Source organism: Mirounga angustirostris, unplaced genomic scaffold (genome assembly GCF_029215605.1).
Source record: "Mirounga angustirostris isolate CCGP_5_RB_7025 unplaced genomic scaffold, mMirAng1.0.hap1 SCAF_1, whole genome shotgun sequence".
NCBI lineage: Eukaryota > Metazoa > Chordata > Mammalia > Carnivora > Phocidae > Mirounga > Mirounga angustirostris.
Window position 1 is genome coordinate 125,711,630 of NW_026991709.1, and position 16,081 is coordinate 125,727,710.

The 16,081-nt window shown below is 37.6% G+C and overlaps 1 protein-coding gene across 1 annotated transcript in view; it reads right to left on the minus strand.

The window, feature by feature from the left end:
• Positions 1 to 251: 251 nt before the first annotated feature.
• The window catches only part of LOC123863811 (serotransferrin), a 55,063-nt gene continuing 39,233 nt past the window's right edge, over positions 252 to 16,081 (minus strand). Inside the window, 3 exon segments of the mRNA XM_045903756.3 lie at positions 252 to 1,520; positions 11,142 to 11,196; positions 12,459 to 12,595. Coding sequence (XP_045759712.1) covers positions 1,313 to 1,520; positions 11,142 to 11,196; positions 12,459 to 12,595 — 400 coding nt within the window. The 3' untranslated portion in view covers positions 252 to 1,312.

Below are 16,081 nucleotides of genomic sequence, written 5' to 3' on the forward strand. Positions count from 1 at the left end.
AGTGCCCATGCCGCCCGCTGAGCACCCCGAGCACCTCTCCTGTCATGGCTCTGACCACACTGTTCTGGGACTAGCTTCTCCCTCACCCACAGCTACCCTTGTCCCCTCTGAAGCTTCAGTGGGGCTTGTCCCTGAGTGTGTGAAGTAGGCACAGCAGTTTGTTCTTGCGTACGCTGCCATCTTCAGGCCCTGCACTCTAACACAGCCTCCCAGTTGTACTCACTCTACCATTCCATTCAATTGCTTTGAGCCAGACAGGTTGTTTTATTTACTAAGTAACACATGAATAATTTATAAAAGCCATAAAAGAGCCAACATTCAAGAAGACAACAAAGAACATCACTTTGAAAAAGCTGACTTTTCTTTTAACCACCAGTGAATATACACTTTAAGAAACTATGGAGAACTTCTTTCATTCACACGTGTTCCGTTAACATCCCAGCTCTGAGTACAAAACAGAGGCTGGTCAAACAGCATAGGAACGTAGCCCAGGAGCCCTCAGCCATCCAAAAACTCACAACAGCTTCTAAATCTTCATATACTCCTCAATTAAGGGAAAGCACAAGACCACACTAGACCCTTGGCATGTGGGGTGTAGCACTCATAGTTCTATCATCTGGGAATGACTCCGGGGGTTCAGGGCATGTTTTTGAAACCTAAGTACTATGAGGCTGGAGTGTGGACAAGTCACCAAGCTGATGAAGAACAGACCCGCTGTCAACACAGCCTTGCTGTTTCCTACCTGTCTTCGCATGTCGGGAGACTGCACTGTAACTACACCCATACCTCTGAGAATTCACAAAGGACTAGAGGAGGGACTGCCCATGAATGTCAAGGGCAAATGGAATCAACTGGTTCCATACACAGGTTTGTTTTCAGGAAAAGGGAATAACACACAGAAGCAGAGGATGAGAAACTTTTCCGATGATAACCATACTCTCATGATAATATCCGCTCTATGCAGATCCACTTGTTATGGTCACAAAGACCTTAACCCTAGGTCAAGCATTCACTAAAGGGCCAAAACCTAAACCTTAGCCAAGGGAAGACACAGAGGCAGGTAAGTGACTAGAGAGCACTGAGGGAGAACTAAACTTAAAAACAAAAATTCCAAGTTACTTTCAACAACAATTTGTTTCCAGAACAAGAAAATGTTTCTAATTACATTTTGTACCCCTTCTTTATCAACTCCAGGCTACCACACTGTTTTCCAAAACTGTCAGCCACCCACCCATCCACACCCACACCCACTCTCACTCTCTCTCTCCTCCCCCCCCCACCGCCCCGCCGTCCTGAGCTCCGGCCCCGCCCCTCAAGCGATTTTAGCCAGCCATTTCTCCAGGTCCTGGATGTCGGCAGTGTCCCCTCTTCCGCCCTTGGCACTGCACTCCAGGAACTCCACTTTGAGGGGCAGCTGCGAGAACTCAAATTCTTTGCCTTTCTTTCCCAGCTGAGTAGGGGCAGTGCTGGAACTGTCCAGTGTGCTGGGGGCAGCAGAACGGGTGACTCGTAAAGTGTTGCTACGAGACAAAAGAAAAACGAGTCAGGAAGGAGAGGAGTAACTTTTATATAACAACTAAAGGCCTTTAGGAAGCCATACTCTTTCATAAACATTTCAGCACTCATAACATAAAACTGTGAATTATGCTATGAAGACTGTTGACTAATCCTTTGCAGTCATAGATTGCTCTCAGACAGGAGAGACAGGGGTCTAGACGGACTTGGCTTGACGAGAGCAGCTTAATCATGTGCCCAGGTCACACCAACCACCTCTCAGCCCAGGGCCCCCTTATCCCCTTCCACTAGGATCATCAGCATGATGCCATTTTTGAACATATTTTTTAAATACATGCTGTATGTGTTACAATAACTTAAGTCTCTGAAAGTTAAGTGTGGGAAAATGCAGTATTTATATTTATCACGAGTCTATGTGGATACAGAGCTTAGTAAAACCACAAACTCCAGATTCTCATATCCGGTTTGGGCACAATTACTACTCTCCAACCTCTTTACCCATGAAAACCTTCCCAATTTAAGTTGTCTTACTGCCACCTGCTGACCCCAAAAAAGGGTGCACAGCAATGCTCATGTGTCTACTTTTCCCACCCTTTTCTGCTATCCAGAAGCAGTGAATGTGCTCTCAATGTGCTTCCTTACAAAACAAAGGCATTTCTTGGAGCTGTAAGACTGCATGAAAATTCGTGAAGAATCTGCAGGAAAAACTAATACCTTGTTTAGAAAGAAACACGCACACATGGAAAAAGTATTTTAAAAAACAATTAATATAAAATTCTAGATACTAAATTCAAGATAATGGGGAGGAGCCCCTAAGGCCTTCTAAGCAAGGTGGTGGGTCCATGGGTATTCATTTTAATATTCTTTAAATTCAATATAAAGGGGCACCTGGGTGTCTCAGTTGTTAAGCATCTGCCTTCAGCTCAGCACATGATCCCAGGGTCCTGGGATCGAGCCCCACATCGGGCTCCCTGCTCTGCGGGAAGCCTGCTTCTCCCTCTCCCACTCCCCCTGCTTGTGTTCCCTCTCTTGCTGTGTCTCTCTGTCAAATAAAATCTAAAAAAAAAAAAAAAGAATATATGTGTCATATGTATCCCTTTATATGTAAGATATTTTACAAAAAAAAAAAACTTAAAAAGGAAAAAAGGCCAAACATAACATGTACTCAGCTCTTGCCATAAGGCCATGTGAACATATGTTAGCCTTGTTATTCAGAAGACTATAAAATGCTTCAAAGCTGATAGGGCTAATTCTCACAAACACAGGATTAATCTAAAATCAGACTCCTGGGGCACCTGGCTGGCTCAGTCGGAGGAGGGTGCGACTCTTGATCTTGGGGTCATGAGTTTGAGCCCCACACTGGGTGTAGCGATTACTAACAAAAATAAACTTTTAAAAATAAAATAAAATCTGACTCTTAATTTAACTGATACTCACGTAGCAACTTTTTTTTTTTAAAGATTTTATTTATTTATTTAATTGACAGAGAGAGAGAGAGAGCGTGAGAGGGAACACAAGCAGGGGGAGTGGGAGAGGGAGAAGCAGGCTTCCCGCTGAGCACGGAGCCTAATGTGGGGCTCGATCCCAGAACTCTGGGACCATGACCTGAGCCGAAGGCAGTCGCTTAACCAACTGAGCCACCCAGGCGCCCCTCACCTAGCAACTTTTAACATTTTACTTCACTACCTTATAATATAGCATTTCCATCTGTATTGCTTTTCTATGGCTCTTTAGAGTGAAAAGCAAATGGACTAAGGAAAAGACATGTTTTGAACACAGAAATACATACACTATACTGCTAAAAAGAAAAAACCAAAATGGATACACAAGTATTATGATCACTTTTTCCCCCAATTCCCAACAACTGCAACAGAATTTCTAGAAAAACCAAATCATCTAGTTGTTCTAATTTCCTTAGCCTAACAAGCAATTTATAGTCTCAAGAGAGTAACCATTAGGAGTAAGGGAAAAATGATAAACATTCATTCAGAAGGGACAGAAGCCACTGACACTGACATCAGCAAGATGGCAGAATAGGAGTTTCCAGCACAAGTCTTCTCACAGAACCATCAATTTGAATAACCACCCATGCACGAGAGAGAAGGAATCCAGGTCCAAGATTACGGCACCTGGGTGTTATACAGAAATAAGAAAGGATGCATTGAAAGAGAATAGGAAGGACAGTTTCACATGACCCACATTACTTTTCCTGCGAGTATGGAGAGATATGCTTCACTTGGGGGGAAGGACAGTGAAGTAAAAACTCATTATGCCACAGAATCCAGCACCAGGCTGGTCCCCATGGCCCCAACCCACTCCTATGGGCCCAAGCTCCAGGACCACCCCCAGTGGACCCCAGCACCAGGCCTGCCCCAGTAGACACAGGCACCTGGCCAGGCTACCCAAGTGGACCCTGGTGCCGGGCCCACTTCCATGAACCCAGGCAGTAGGCCCACATACCCATGGACCTAGGAGCCAAGCCAGTCTGCCCAAGCACTCCAGCAGCAAGCCCATCAAAGGAACAAAATAAAGCACCAATAACTGACCTTAAAGAAATGGAGATCTATGAAATGCATGACAAAGAATTCAAAATAATCATTTGGAAGTTCACTGAGCTATAAAAGAGAACAGACAACTCAACAAAATGAGAAAAGTAATATATGAATAAAAATGAGAAGTTCGGGGCACCTGGCTGGCTCAGTTGGTAGAGCATGAGACTCTTGATCTCAGGTTCGTGAGTTCAAGCCCAACATTGGGCATGGAGCCTACTTAAAAAAAAAAAAAAAAAAGAGAAGCTCAACAAAGAGAAGCCATAAAAAGTTTTTATGCTACGAGCTAAAGAACACAATGACTGATGTGAAAAATTCAGAGATCTTTAACAGCAGACTTGATCAAGCAGAAGAATCAGAGAACCTGAAGGCAGGTAATTTGAAGTTACCCAATGAGAACAAAAAGAAAAAAAGAGTAAAGAGAGACTACATAACTTATAAGACATCATTAAAGGAAGCAAGTACATGCATTATGGCAGTCCCAAAAGGAGCAGAGAAAGACAAACAGCAAGCTTATTTATAAAGAAATAATACAGAAAAACCCTAAATCTAGAAAGGGAAATGAACATCTAGATCCATTAAGCTTGGGAACCCCAAACAGATTAAACATAAAGAGAGCTTCACCAAGACACATTGTAATCAAATTGACAAAAAGTCAAAGAGAATTCTGAAAGCAGCAAGAGGAAAGCCAATGGTCGCAAACAAGGGAAACCCCATAAGACTAAATTTCTTAGCCTTGGCAGAAACTCTGTATGCCAGTACAGAGTGGGATGATATTCAAAGTACTGAAAGAAAAAAAACTGCCACCAACAATACTATACCCAGCAAAACTGTCCCATCAGACATAAAGAAGAAAAAATTTCCCAGACACACAAAATCTGAGGGAATTCATAACCACTAGACCTGCCTTGCAAGAAATGCTAAAGGCAGTTCTTCAAGGTGAGACAAAAGGACACTAACTAACAACATGAAAACATATGAAAGTATAAAACTCACTATAACAGTAAGAGTATATTCAAATTCAGAATACTCTAATACTCTAATGGTGACACATAAATCACTTAACCCTAGCATAAAAGCTACAGACGAAAGTATTAAAGATAACTATGACTACAATAATTTATTAATGGATATACAATATAAAAATGTGAATTGTAGATAAAAATGTGAATTGTGGAATCAATAGTATAAATGAAGGGGACAAAGTTAATGTGTACAATTTTTGTATGCAGTGGAAGCTGTTATCAGCTTAAAATAAGATTACCAATACTATGTTTTACAAAATTCTCATTGTAATCACAAAGAAAAAACCTATAGTAGATACACAAAATAAAAAGAAAAAAATCAGAGCATAACACCACAAACAAATCATTAAAGAAAGAGAAGAAAGGGAAAAAGGAATTATAAAACAGAGGACAATCAACAAAACAGAATAAGTCCTTACCTATCAGTAATTACTTTAAATGTAAATGGTTTAAATTCTCTAATCAAAACAGAGTGGATGAATATATTAAAAAAACAAGATTGAACTATATGCTGTCTCCAGGAGACACACTTTATATTTAAGTTCTAAGTAAAGGGATAGAAAAAGATATTCCATGCAAATGATAACCAAAAGGGCAAGGCTGGCTATACCTATTTCATCAAAACAGACTTTAAGTCAAAAATTGTCACAAGAGACAAAGAAAGTCATTATATAATAATAAAGGGGTCAATTCATCAAGAGGATATAATAATTATAACCATATATGCACCTAACATTAGTGAATCTAAATACATACAGCAAATATTAATAGAACTAAAGAGAGAAATAGATATCAATACAATAATAGCAGGGGATTTCAATACCACACTTCCAACAATGAACAGATCATCTAGACAAAAAAATCAATAAGAAAACAACATATTTGAACAAGACTATACATAAAATATTCCTAACAGACAAATACAGAACACTCCATCCAACAATTGCAGAATGCATTCTTTTTAAGTGTACATAGAAGTCTCCAGGATAGATAACATGTTAGGCCACAAAACAAGTCAACAAATTTAAGAAGACTGAAATGACATCATGTATCTTTTCTGACCACAATGGTATGAACCTAGAAATCAGTAACAGAAGGAATACTGGAAAATTCACAAATATGTGGGGAGTAAATAACACATTTCTGAACAATAGGTCAAGGAAGAATCCAAAAGCAAATAAAAAAATTATTGAAACAAATGAAAATGGAAACCCAACACACCAAAACTTACAGGATGCAACAAAATGCAGTTCTGAGAGGGAAATGTATAGCAATACATATCTATTCTAAGAAAAAAGAAAGATCTCAGATAAACAACCTAACTTGACACCTCCAGGAACTAGAAAAAGAACAAACTAACCCGAAAGCTAGCATAAGGAAGGAAAAAATAAACATCAGAGCAGAAACAAATGGAATACAGACTAGAAAATATCAATGAAACGAAGAGTTGTTTTTTTGAAAGATAAACAAAATGGACAAACCTTTAGCAAGGAGAAAGAGAGAAGACTAAAATTAATAAAATCAGAAATGAAAGGGGTAACATATCACAGAAATACAAAGGATAAGAGACTATTATTAACAAATTAGACAACCTAGAAGAAATGGATAAATTCCTAGAAACACACAACATACTAAAACTGAATCTTGAAAAAATAGAAAATCTGAACAGACCAATAATGAGGAAGGAGACTGAATCAATAATCAAAAACCACCAGCAAAGAAAAGCCCAGGACCAGATGGCTCACTGGTGAATTCTACCAAACATTTAAAGAAGAATCAACCCCAATTCTTCTCAAACTCTTCCTAATTAAAGAGGAGGTAACACTCCCAAACTCATTTTACAAGGCTAGCATTACTCTGATATCCAAGCCAGACAAGGATACTACAAGAAATGTATAGGCCAATATACCTAATGAACACAGATATAAAAATCCTCAATAAAATACTGGCAAACCAAATCCAAAAGTACATATTAAATGGATTGTACACTATGATCAAACGGGATTTACTCAAGATGCAAAGATAGTTCAACATACACAAACCAATAGAAGTGATACACCACATTAACAAGATGAAGGATAAAAATCGTAATGATCATCTCAATAAAGAAAAATCACGACAAAAATCAACATCCTTTCACGATTAAAACTCAACAAGATAGGCAGAGAAGGAATTTAGCTCAAAATAATAAGGGCCATATATGACAAGCCCACAGAAAATACCATATTCAACAGTGAAAAGCTGAAAGCTTTTCCTCTAAGATCAAAACAAGGATGCCCACTCTCACCACGTCTATTCAGCATAGCACTGGAAGTCCTAGACAGAGCAATTAGGCAAAGAAAGAAACAAAAAGCATGAAAATCCCAAAAGAAGTAAGATTATCTCTGTTCACAGATGACTTAATCTTATGTATATAAATCACTAAAGATGCCACCAAAAAAACCACAACTACTAAACAAATTTAGTAAAGTTGCAGGATACAAAATCAACATACAAAAATCAGTTATGTTTCTATACACTACTAATGAACTATCAGAGAAATTAAGAATTACCAATCCCATTCACAGTAGCATCAAAAATAAAATACTTAAGCATAAATGTAATGAAGTAGGCAAAAGATCTATACACTGAAAACTATAAGACATTCGTAAAGAAATTGAAGACATGAATAAAGGAAAAGATATCCCTTGTTCTGTATTGCAATAATTAAATACTGTTTAAAATGTCAGTATGATGCAAAGCCCTCTACAGATTCAATGCAATACCTATCAATATTCCAATAGAATTTTTTGCAAAAATAGAAGAAACAATGATAGAATTCATATGGAACCACAAAAAGACCCATAATAGCCAAAGTAATCTTGAGTAAAAACAAAAAAGCCAGAGGCATCACACTTCCAGATTTCAAATTATATAACAAAGCTACAGTAACCAAAACAGTATGAAACTGACATAAGAAGACACATAGACCAATAGAATAAAGTAGAGGGGCAAGAAATAAACCCACGCATACAGTCAATTAACCTTTTATAAGAATGACAATATACAATGGGATTGTCTCTTCAATAAATGGTGCCAGGAAAACTGGATATCTACATGCAAAATAAAATTAGACATTTATCTTCTACCATACACAAAAATCAACTCAAAATGTATTAAAGACTTACACGTAAGACCTGAAGCCATAAAAATCAAAGAAGAAAACACCAGGGGAAAAGCTCAGTGACCTGGGTTGTGGCAATGAGTTTTTGGATATGACACCAAAAGCACAGACAACAAAAGGAAACATAAATGTGATTGCTAAATTAAGTAACTTATGCAGAGCAAAGGAAACAATCAGTAAAACAATAAGGTAACCTGGAACTGGAGAAAATACCTGCAAACCATATATCGGATAAGGGTTAATATCCAAAATATATAAGGAACTCCTACAAGTCAATAACAAAGAAACAATCCAATTGAAAAATGGACAAAGGACAGACATTTCTCCAAAGAGGACACACAAATAGCCAGTAAGTACATGAAAAGGTACTCAACATAACTAATCATCAGGGAAATGCAAATCAAAACCACCATGAGATATCACCTCACACCTGAGATAATGACTAATATTAAAACAAAACAAGTTAGGTTGTGGAGATGCAGACAAAAGGCAATCCTGGTACACTGTTGGTGGGAATGTAAATTGGTACATCCGCTATGGAAAACAGCATGAAGATTCCTCAAAAAATTACAAATAAAACTACTACTATATGATCCAGCAATTCCACTTCTGGGTATTTATCCAAAGGAATTAAAATCAGGATCTTGAAGAGGTACTTGCACTCCCATGTTCACTGTAGCATTATTACAATAGCCAATATATGGAAGCAACCTAAATGTCCACCAAAGGATGAATGGATAAAGAAAATGTGGAACATACATACAGTGGGATATGATTCAGCCCTGAAAAAGAAGGAAATCGTACTATTTACAACAACATGGATGAACCTAGAGGACATTATGCTAAGTGATATAACAGACACAGTAAGACAAATAATATATGATCACACTTATATGTGGAATCTAAAACAAACACATAGAAGCAGAGTAGAATGGTGGTTACTGGGGTGGGGGGAGGGAGAAATGGGGAGCCTTTGACCATTAGGTCAAAGGTTATAAAGTTTCAGTTATGCAGGGGCGTCTGGGTGGCTCAGTTCGTTCCTTAAGCGTCTGCCTTCGGCTAAGGTCATGATCCCAGCCCATGTCAGGTTCCCTGCTCATGGAGGGAGAGGAGCCTGCTTCTCCCTCTCCCTCTCTCTCTCCCCTCAACTTATACTCACATATCTCTCTCTCTCTCAAATAAATAAAATCTTTTTTTAAAAAAAGTTTCAGTTATGCAAATAAGTATGTACTAGAGATCTACTATACAGCATAGTGTCTATAGCTAACAATACTGCCTTGTATACTTAGAATCTTAAGTATTCTCATGAAACGTTCTCTTTTTTTCTCTTTCTCTCTCTCATTCTCACACAAACACACACAAATAATAAAGGGAGCAGGAGGAAACTCTGGAAAGTAATGGATATTTTTATGGCCTTGATGTTGGTGATGCTTTCAAAGTTGGATACTTATCCCCAAATGCATGGGGTTGTACACATTAAATATGCACAGCTTTTTACATATCAATTACCCCTCCATAAAGGGGTTTAAAAAATCTCTTTTGATATTCAACTTGAAAGCATGAGGTCTTTGATAAATCTGATTGAACAGCTAACTTTACTCTTCTATTCATATATTAAAAAGTTTAAAGCATATGGAATTAAATATGTCATTCTCAATTAGAAGAAGAAAAAAAAAAAAAGAAACCACAGAAAATGACAGACCAGGCCTGGTAGAATTTTTCTGTAAAGAGTCATACATTAAATGTTTTGGGCTTATGGGTGACATTTAGTTTCTGTCACATATTTTTTACTTTCCTTATTTTTTTACCTGCCCTTTAAAAATGTAAAACTATTTCTTGTTTGCACACCCTGAGCAGGAGTATTCTTAAGTATTTTCTCATGAAACCCTAAGCTCCTGAGTATAGGAACCACATCACATTTCCCCCTATAGCCACATCCTGAATGCAGGGCTTGCCATATACTAGATGAATTATAGGTACTTGTTAAATGTATAAAACAGTAAGTAAATCCTAGTGGTGAAAAAAATGTGCTCAAAGTTGAATTATTTTTTTTAAGATTTTATTTATTTATTTGAGAGAGAGCACGAGCAGAGGGCAGGGCAGAGGGAGAAGCCGACTCCCCGCTGATCAGGGAGCTGGACATGGGGCTCAATCCTGGGACTCCAGGATCATGACCTGAGCCAAAGGCAGACACTTAACTGAGCCACCCAGGTGCCCCTCAAAGTTGTATTTATACAATTTTTCCTCATCAGATTCTTTTCTTTAATAATAATTATAATTTTTTAAAAAGTCTATACAACAGCAACAAGAAAACCTAACTTGCTTCATTATAATGTTGATGGTAGCTCCTGGGTAAGCAAGCTTTAGCTAGCTCTTACAAACCGGCAGAGGACAGACATGCTAGATTTCTTAAAACTCAAAAGGCTATAGCTCACTTTACAAATTTTTAAACACTAAAATCAAGCTAAATAATATTGCAATGTAGCTGGAAAATAATAAAAATAAGCTATAAAATAGTATAATAGGTTTTTAAATTTTTCTAAAGAGTTCCTTTCTTATTCTGTCAACAAAAATTTCCATGGCTTTCAAATGTTTTAGTTTCTAAAATCTTTCATATCTACTACAAATGAACTAGAAATAGTGGGAAAATGAATTGAGCTTATGGTCTCAATAAACCTGAAATCTTCTTTCCACAAATTTTTAAAATATCCATAAACATCCCACTGATGCTTTTTAGAATTCCACTAATTCCTTTGTCAATTATTTAACAAATATATTTCACACTATTTGGGCTATGGTAATCATACACAACCAAAGACCTTAAGCAGTATATTCATATTTCCTAAGTTTTAAGATATACATTAATCAATATGATTTATTCATACTCACAGTTCTTTCTCAAGCTGCTGTTGAATTAACTTTGCGGATTTTGCCATTGTAATGTCTGTAAAGAAATGAAGACACTGTTATAGTTTAAACCAGAAAGGGTCTTTTCCCAAGACTTCTTGCACATATGGAGGGCAGCCCTGTCAGGACCCCTCTCACTCTTGAGAGCTTTTTCTGTATCTTCACTTAATAAACTTCTAACACTTTACTCACACACACACACACACACAAAAGACTTCTTGCACATATGGAAAATTCCAATTTAAACCAATAAGTTTCTTTTCCCTTTTTTTCTAAAGAACTTTTTACCATTAGTAGCTTAACTACCAAAGTAAGCTTTATAATTTTCATGTATCGGTTTTCCTACAATAATGCTTATAAATGTATTAAGCTCACATCCCTAAAATTGATTAGCTCTTTCATGAAAGTTTTCTACATCTTACAAACCTCTTAAATCAACATATATGTAAGTCCAGCCAGTGTAACAGAAAGAAAACCTACCAGCTTTTTGATTGTAACAAGAGCCTTCACTCTGACAGAAATATCCTACTTGTCATATAAAAGTAAACTAAGCACATTCCCAGCTGATACTAAGATGGTAAGTCACTCAAGTGCACCGTGGTAAGAGAGGAACACTGGTTTGGCACCCAGCAAAAGCCAAATAAATATTACCTTCTCTTCCTATACCAAAGAGAAGAAAGAAAGAGGCCAGGTATTGATCCTAACACCAATTCCGGATTAGGTATTGTTAGGGTTATTACTACCTGATCACTTCTGAGCAATGCACTGGGCTCTTTGTAGAATCAGAATTTTAATCTGAAAGTAGACTGTAAAATCAACTAGTTTATCTTATGTTAGAGGTAATGAAACTGAAGCCTAGTTTTATCGGGTGTGATAGAAAATGTTTAACGGTCATGAGGTTAAAGTAAACACAACTTATGCAAACCCCCCTTGATAAAACGGGCTGGAAGGTAAATTTGTTTGAAAGGAGAGACTCTTCCCTGGCCCTCCACAATTGTGTGTGATAGGACATACTGTCAATCTGACAAACTTAACTTGGTAAATAAAGTAAAATGATTTATAATTTTGTGAAATGCAAAACACTGTATCAAAGAAAAACTGGTGATAGTTACTCCTTAGAACAGCCTGGTAAAACTAATGAAAATGCAGATATATAAACAATTTTAAGATTTAAAATCCTTCACAGTTCCTTAACAATTATCTCTCATCCTCAATAATAACAACTGTAGATAACTGTATTAGCTCTTAGTGCAATCCCAGAAAAATCTCAGTTATTATTGCTGGAAAACACGATGGCACCTTGCTTATTGCAGGCGATTAAGAATGATGGTGTGTTCTTCAGACTCATACTGTCAATGAGGACTTGATACAGAAACTCTGCCACATCCTTCACCTCTCGCTGGAAGGCTGCACTGTCCACAACAAACACAACAGCCCTGTAGGGGGAGATAGAAAAACCAGCATGTAAGCATGCAGTAGTGCAGCATTATATTGAAAAGTTATATTCTTAATTTCATCCAATTCAATCCTAATGAATAACACACAGCAGACTCACATGCAAGTGTGCACACATGTAATCACACCATACCAATACTCACTTAACAAAGGACTACTGAGGAGATGCCAAGTGAAGTGTGTGCATTTTTGGTAACTGTGTACTTCTGGTGACTGTACAGTTTGAAATACTATTTTTTATCAAGTTTTACAAAAATGCAGAAACAACAACAACAAAAAAACAAAGGACTACTAATTGTTACCGTATATCAATGACTGATCCAAAAAGACAAAAGGAAATCATGCCTGCCCTCAAAGACCAGGAAATCATCATATACAAAACTGTGATAAAATGCTAAAACAGACCTATGCACCTGTTATAACAGGAACAAACAGGAAGACCATTTACATGAGAACAGGTCAAGATGACTTTAAAGGAGGATGTCAACAACTGGGCTGAATTTTAGCCAGACAAAAAATTGGGACACAGACTGTCTGGAAAGTAGTATGTGCAGAGCACAAAGGAGTAGAACAGCATGGCCTAGGGAATTCAAGGTAGGCTGGTACACAGGGTAGAAATCAGGCTTAATGGAAGATAGATAAATCTAAGAGGGTAACCAAACTAGAAGCAGAGTAACCTGGTAGGGCCCAACCTAAGGAAGCAACAGTGAGAATCCTCATGCGCCACAAATAAAGAGGTATCAAAGCTAAAGCAAAGCAGTCCAGGAATAAGAGCAGATAACAGACTCTAGGGACAAGGGTTTGAATACTCAGATGTGGCTGGAAATGAGCAATGGCCAACATGCAGTCGGGGAGCTGGAACTGAACCCCCTGTACGAAACTTACAACTTAAAAGCTATCTAGTGGAGCAGGGTGTGGGAAAGTAATCCAAGAGGAACTGAAATACCAGGCCTCCTGTGCCACACAGATGGGGGGGGCGGGTAATGAATTTACATTCTTTTGTGGTGTAAGATGCAGAAAGATTTATATAAAAACGGGGCCAGACTCAATGAACTCCGAGGGTCCCCAACAGAAGGAAATATGAACCCATTCTGGAGAGAGGCTTTCATATCCTACAGCAGTAAAAAACAGCAACCACAACACCAAAATATTAAAAATACAATACCATTTATATTATCATCCCCCCAAAACTGAAACTTTGGTATAAATCTAATAAAATATGTACAAGATCTATATGAGGAAAACTACAAAACTGATCAACAGAATCAAAGTAGAACTAGATAAACAGAGATATCCCACAATCGGATAGGAAGACTAAACAGTTTCAAAATGTCAGTTCTTCCCAACTTGATCCATAGATTCTAATCAAAACCTCAGCAACTTATTCTGCAGATGTCGACAAACTGATTCTGTAGTTTATATGGAGAGACCAAGAACTCAGAATAGCCAACACAATACTGAAGAGCAAAGCTGGAGGACTGACACTGCCCAACTTACTATGAAGCTTTAGTAATCAAGATAGCGTGGTCCTGATGAAAAAAGAGATCAGTAGAACAGAATAAAGTCCAGAAAGAGACCGCTATGTATTTGGTCAAGTGATAAGTGATCTTTGACAAAGGAGGAAAGGCAGTACAGATGGTCCCCAACTTACAATTCAACTTACCACTTTTTAACTTTACAGTGGTGCGAAAGCAATACACATTCAATAGAAACCATACTTCAGATTTTAAATTTTAATCTTTTCCTGGGTTAGCCGTATGCAGTACAATCTCGTGTGATACTGGGCAGCGGCAGTGAGCCACTGCTCCCAGTCAGGCACTGGGTCAGGAGGGTAAGCACCTAATACACAGAACCATTCTGGTTTTTACTTTTAGTATAGTATTCAACAAATTACACTGAGATATCCAACACTTTACTATAAAATAGACTTTGTGTTAGATGATTTTGCTCAACCGTAGGCTAACGTAAGTGTTTTGGACACATGTAAGGTAGGCTAGGCTAAGCTACAACATCTGGTAGGTGTATTAAAGGCATTTTCAACTTGAGATATTTTCAATTTACTATAGGTTTATCAGAATGTAACCTCATTGTTAAGTAAGATCTGTACAACAGAACAAAGATAATCTTTTCAAATGATGCTAGAACAAACATCCCCACATGCAAAAAAAAAAAAAAAAAATGAATATATACAATGAATAGATACAGACCATATCCTTTTCACAAGAATTAACTCAAAATGGATCACTTACCTAAATGTAAACCACAAAATCATAAACCTGAGAGAGAACACAGGACAGTATCTAGATATTTGGGGTCTGGCAATGATTTTTAGCTACAACGCTAAAGGCATAACCCATGGGAAAAAAATCTATAAACTGAACTTTATTAAAGATAAAAATTTCTGCTCTACAAAAGTCACCATCGAAAGAATGAAAAGATGAACCAAAGACTGGGAGGAAATATTTGCAAAAGATAAATCTGATAAAGAACTGTTATCCAAAATATACAAAGAACTCTTAAAACTCAACAATAAAAAACAACCCAATTAAAAAACGGGTCAAAGATCTTTACAGACACCTCGCCAAACAAGAGCTATAGACAGCAAATAAGTATATGAAGAGATGATCCACATCCTATCAATGTCATCAGGGAAATGCAACTTAAAGAAGTTTGATATCACTATGTATGTACTAGAATGGCTGAAATCAAGAACACTGACAACACTAAATGCCGGTGAGGACGCAGAGCAACAGGAACCCTCATACATTGCTGGTGGAAATGCAAAATGGTACAGCCACTTTGGAAGACAGTTTGGCAATTTCTCACAAAACTAAACATACTCTTACCATATGATTCCTCAATTGCAGTTCTTGATATTCACCCAAAAACTTATGTCCACACAAAACCCTGCACACAGATGTTTACAGCAGCTTTATTCAGAATTGCCAAAACTTGGAAGCAACCAAGAAGTGCTTAAGTAGGTGAACGGATAAACTGTGGTACATCCAGACAATGACATATTATCCAGCACTAAAAAGAAATGAGCTATTGAACAATGAAAAAAACATGGAAGTAACTTGAATATATATTAGTAAGTAAAAGAAGCCAATCTGAAAGGCTACCTACTGTATGATTCGAACTATATGACATTCTGAAGAAGGTAAAATATGGGGACTTAAAAAGATGAGTAGCTGTCAGGGGTTAGGGGACAGAAGGATGAATTAGCAGAACACAGAGGATTTTTAGGGCAGTGAAAATACTCTATGAAACTATAAATGGTGAATACATGTCATTATACATTTGTTCAAATCCGTAGAGTGTACAACACCAAGAGTGAATACTAATATAAAACACAGACTCAGAATGATTATGATGTGTCAGTGTTAAGAGGTTCATCAGTTGTGGGCGCCTGGGTGGCTCAGTTGGTTAAGCGACTGCCTTCGGCTCAGGTCATGATCCTGGAGTCC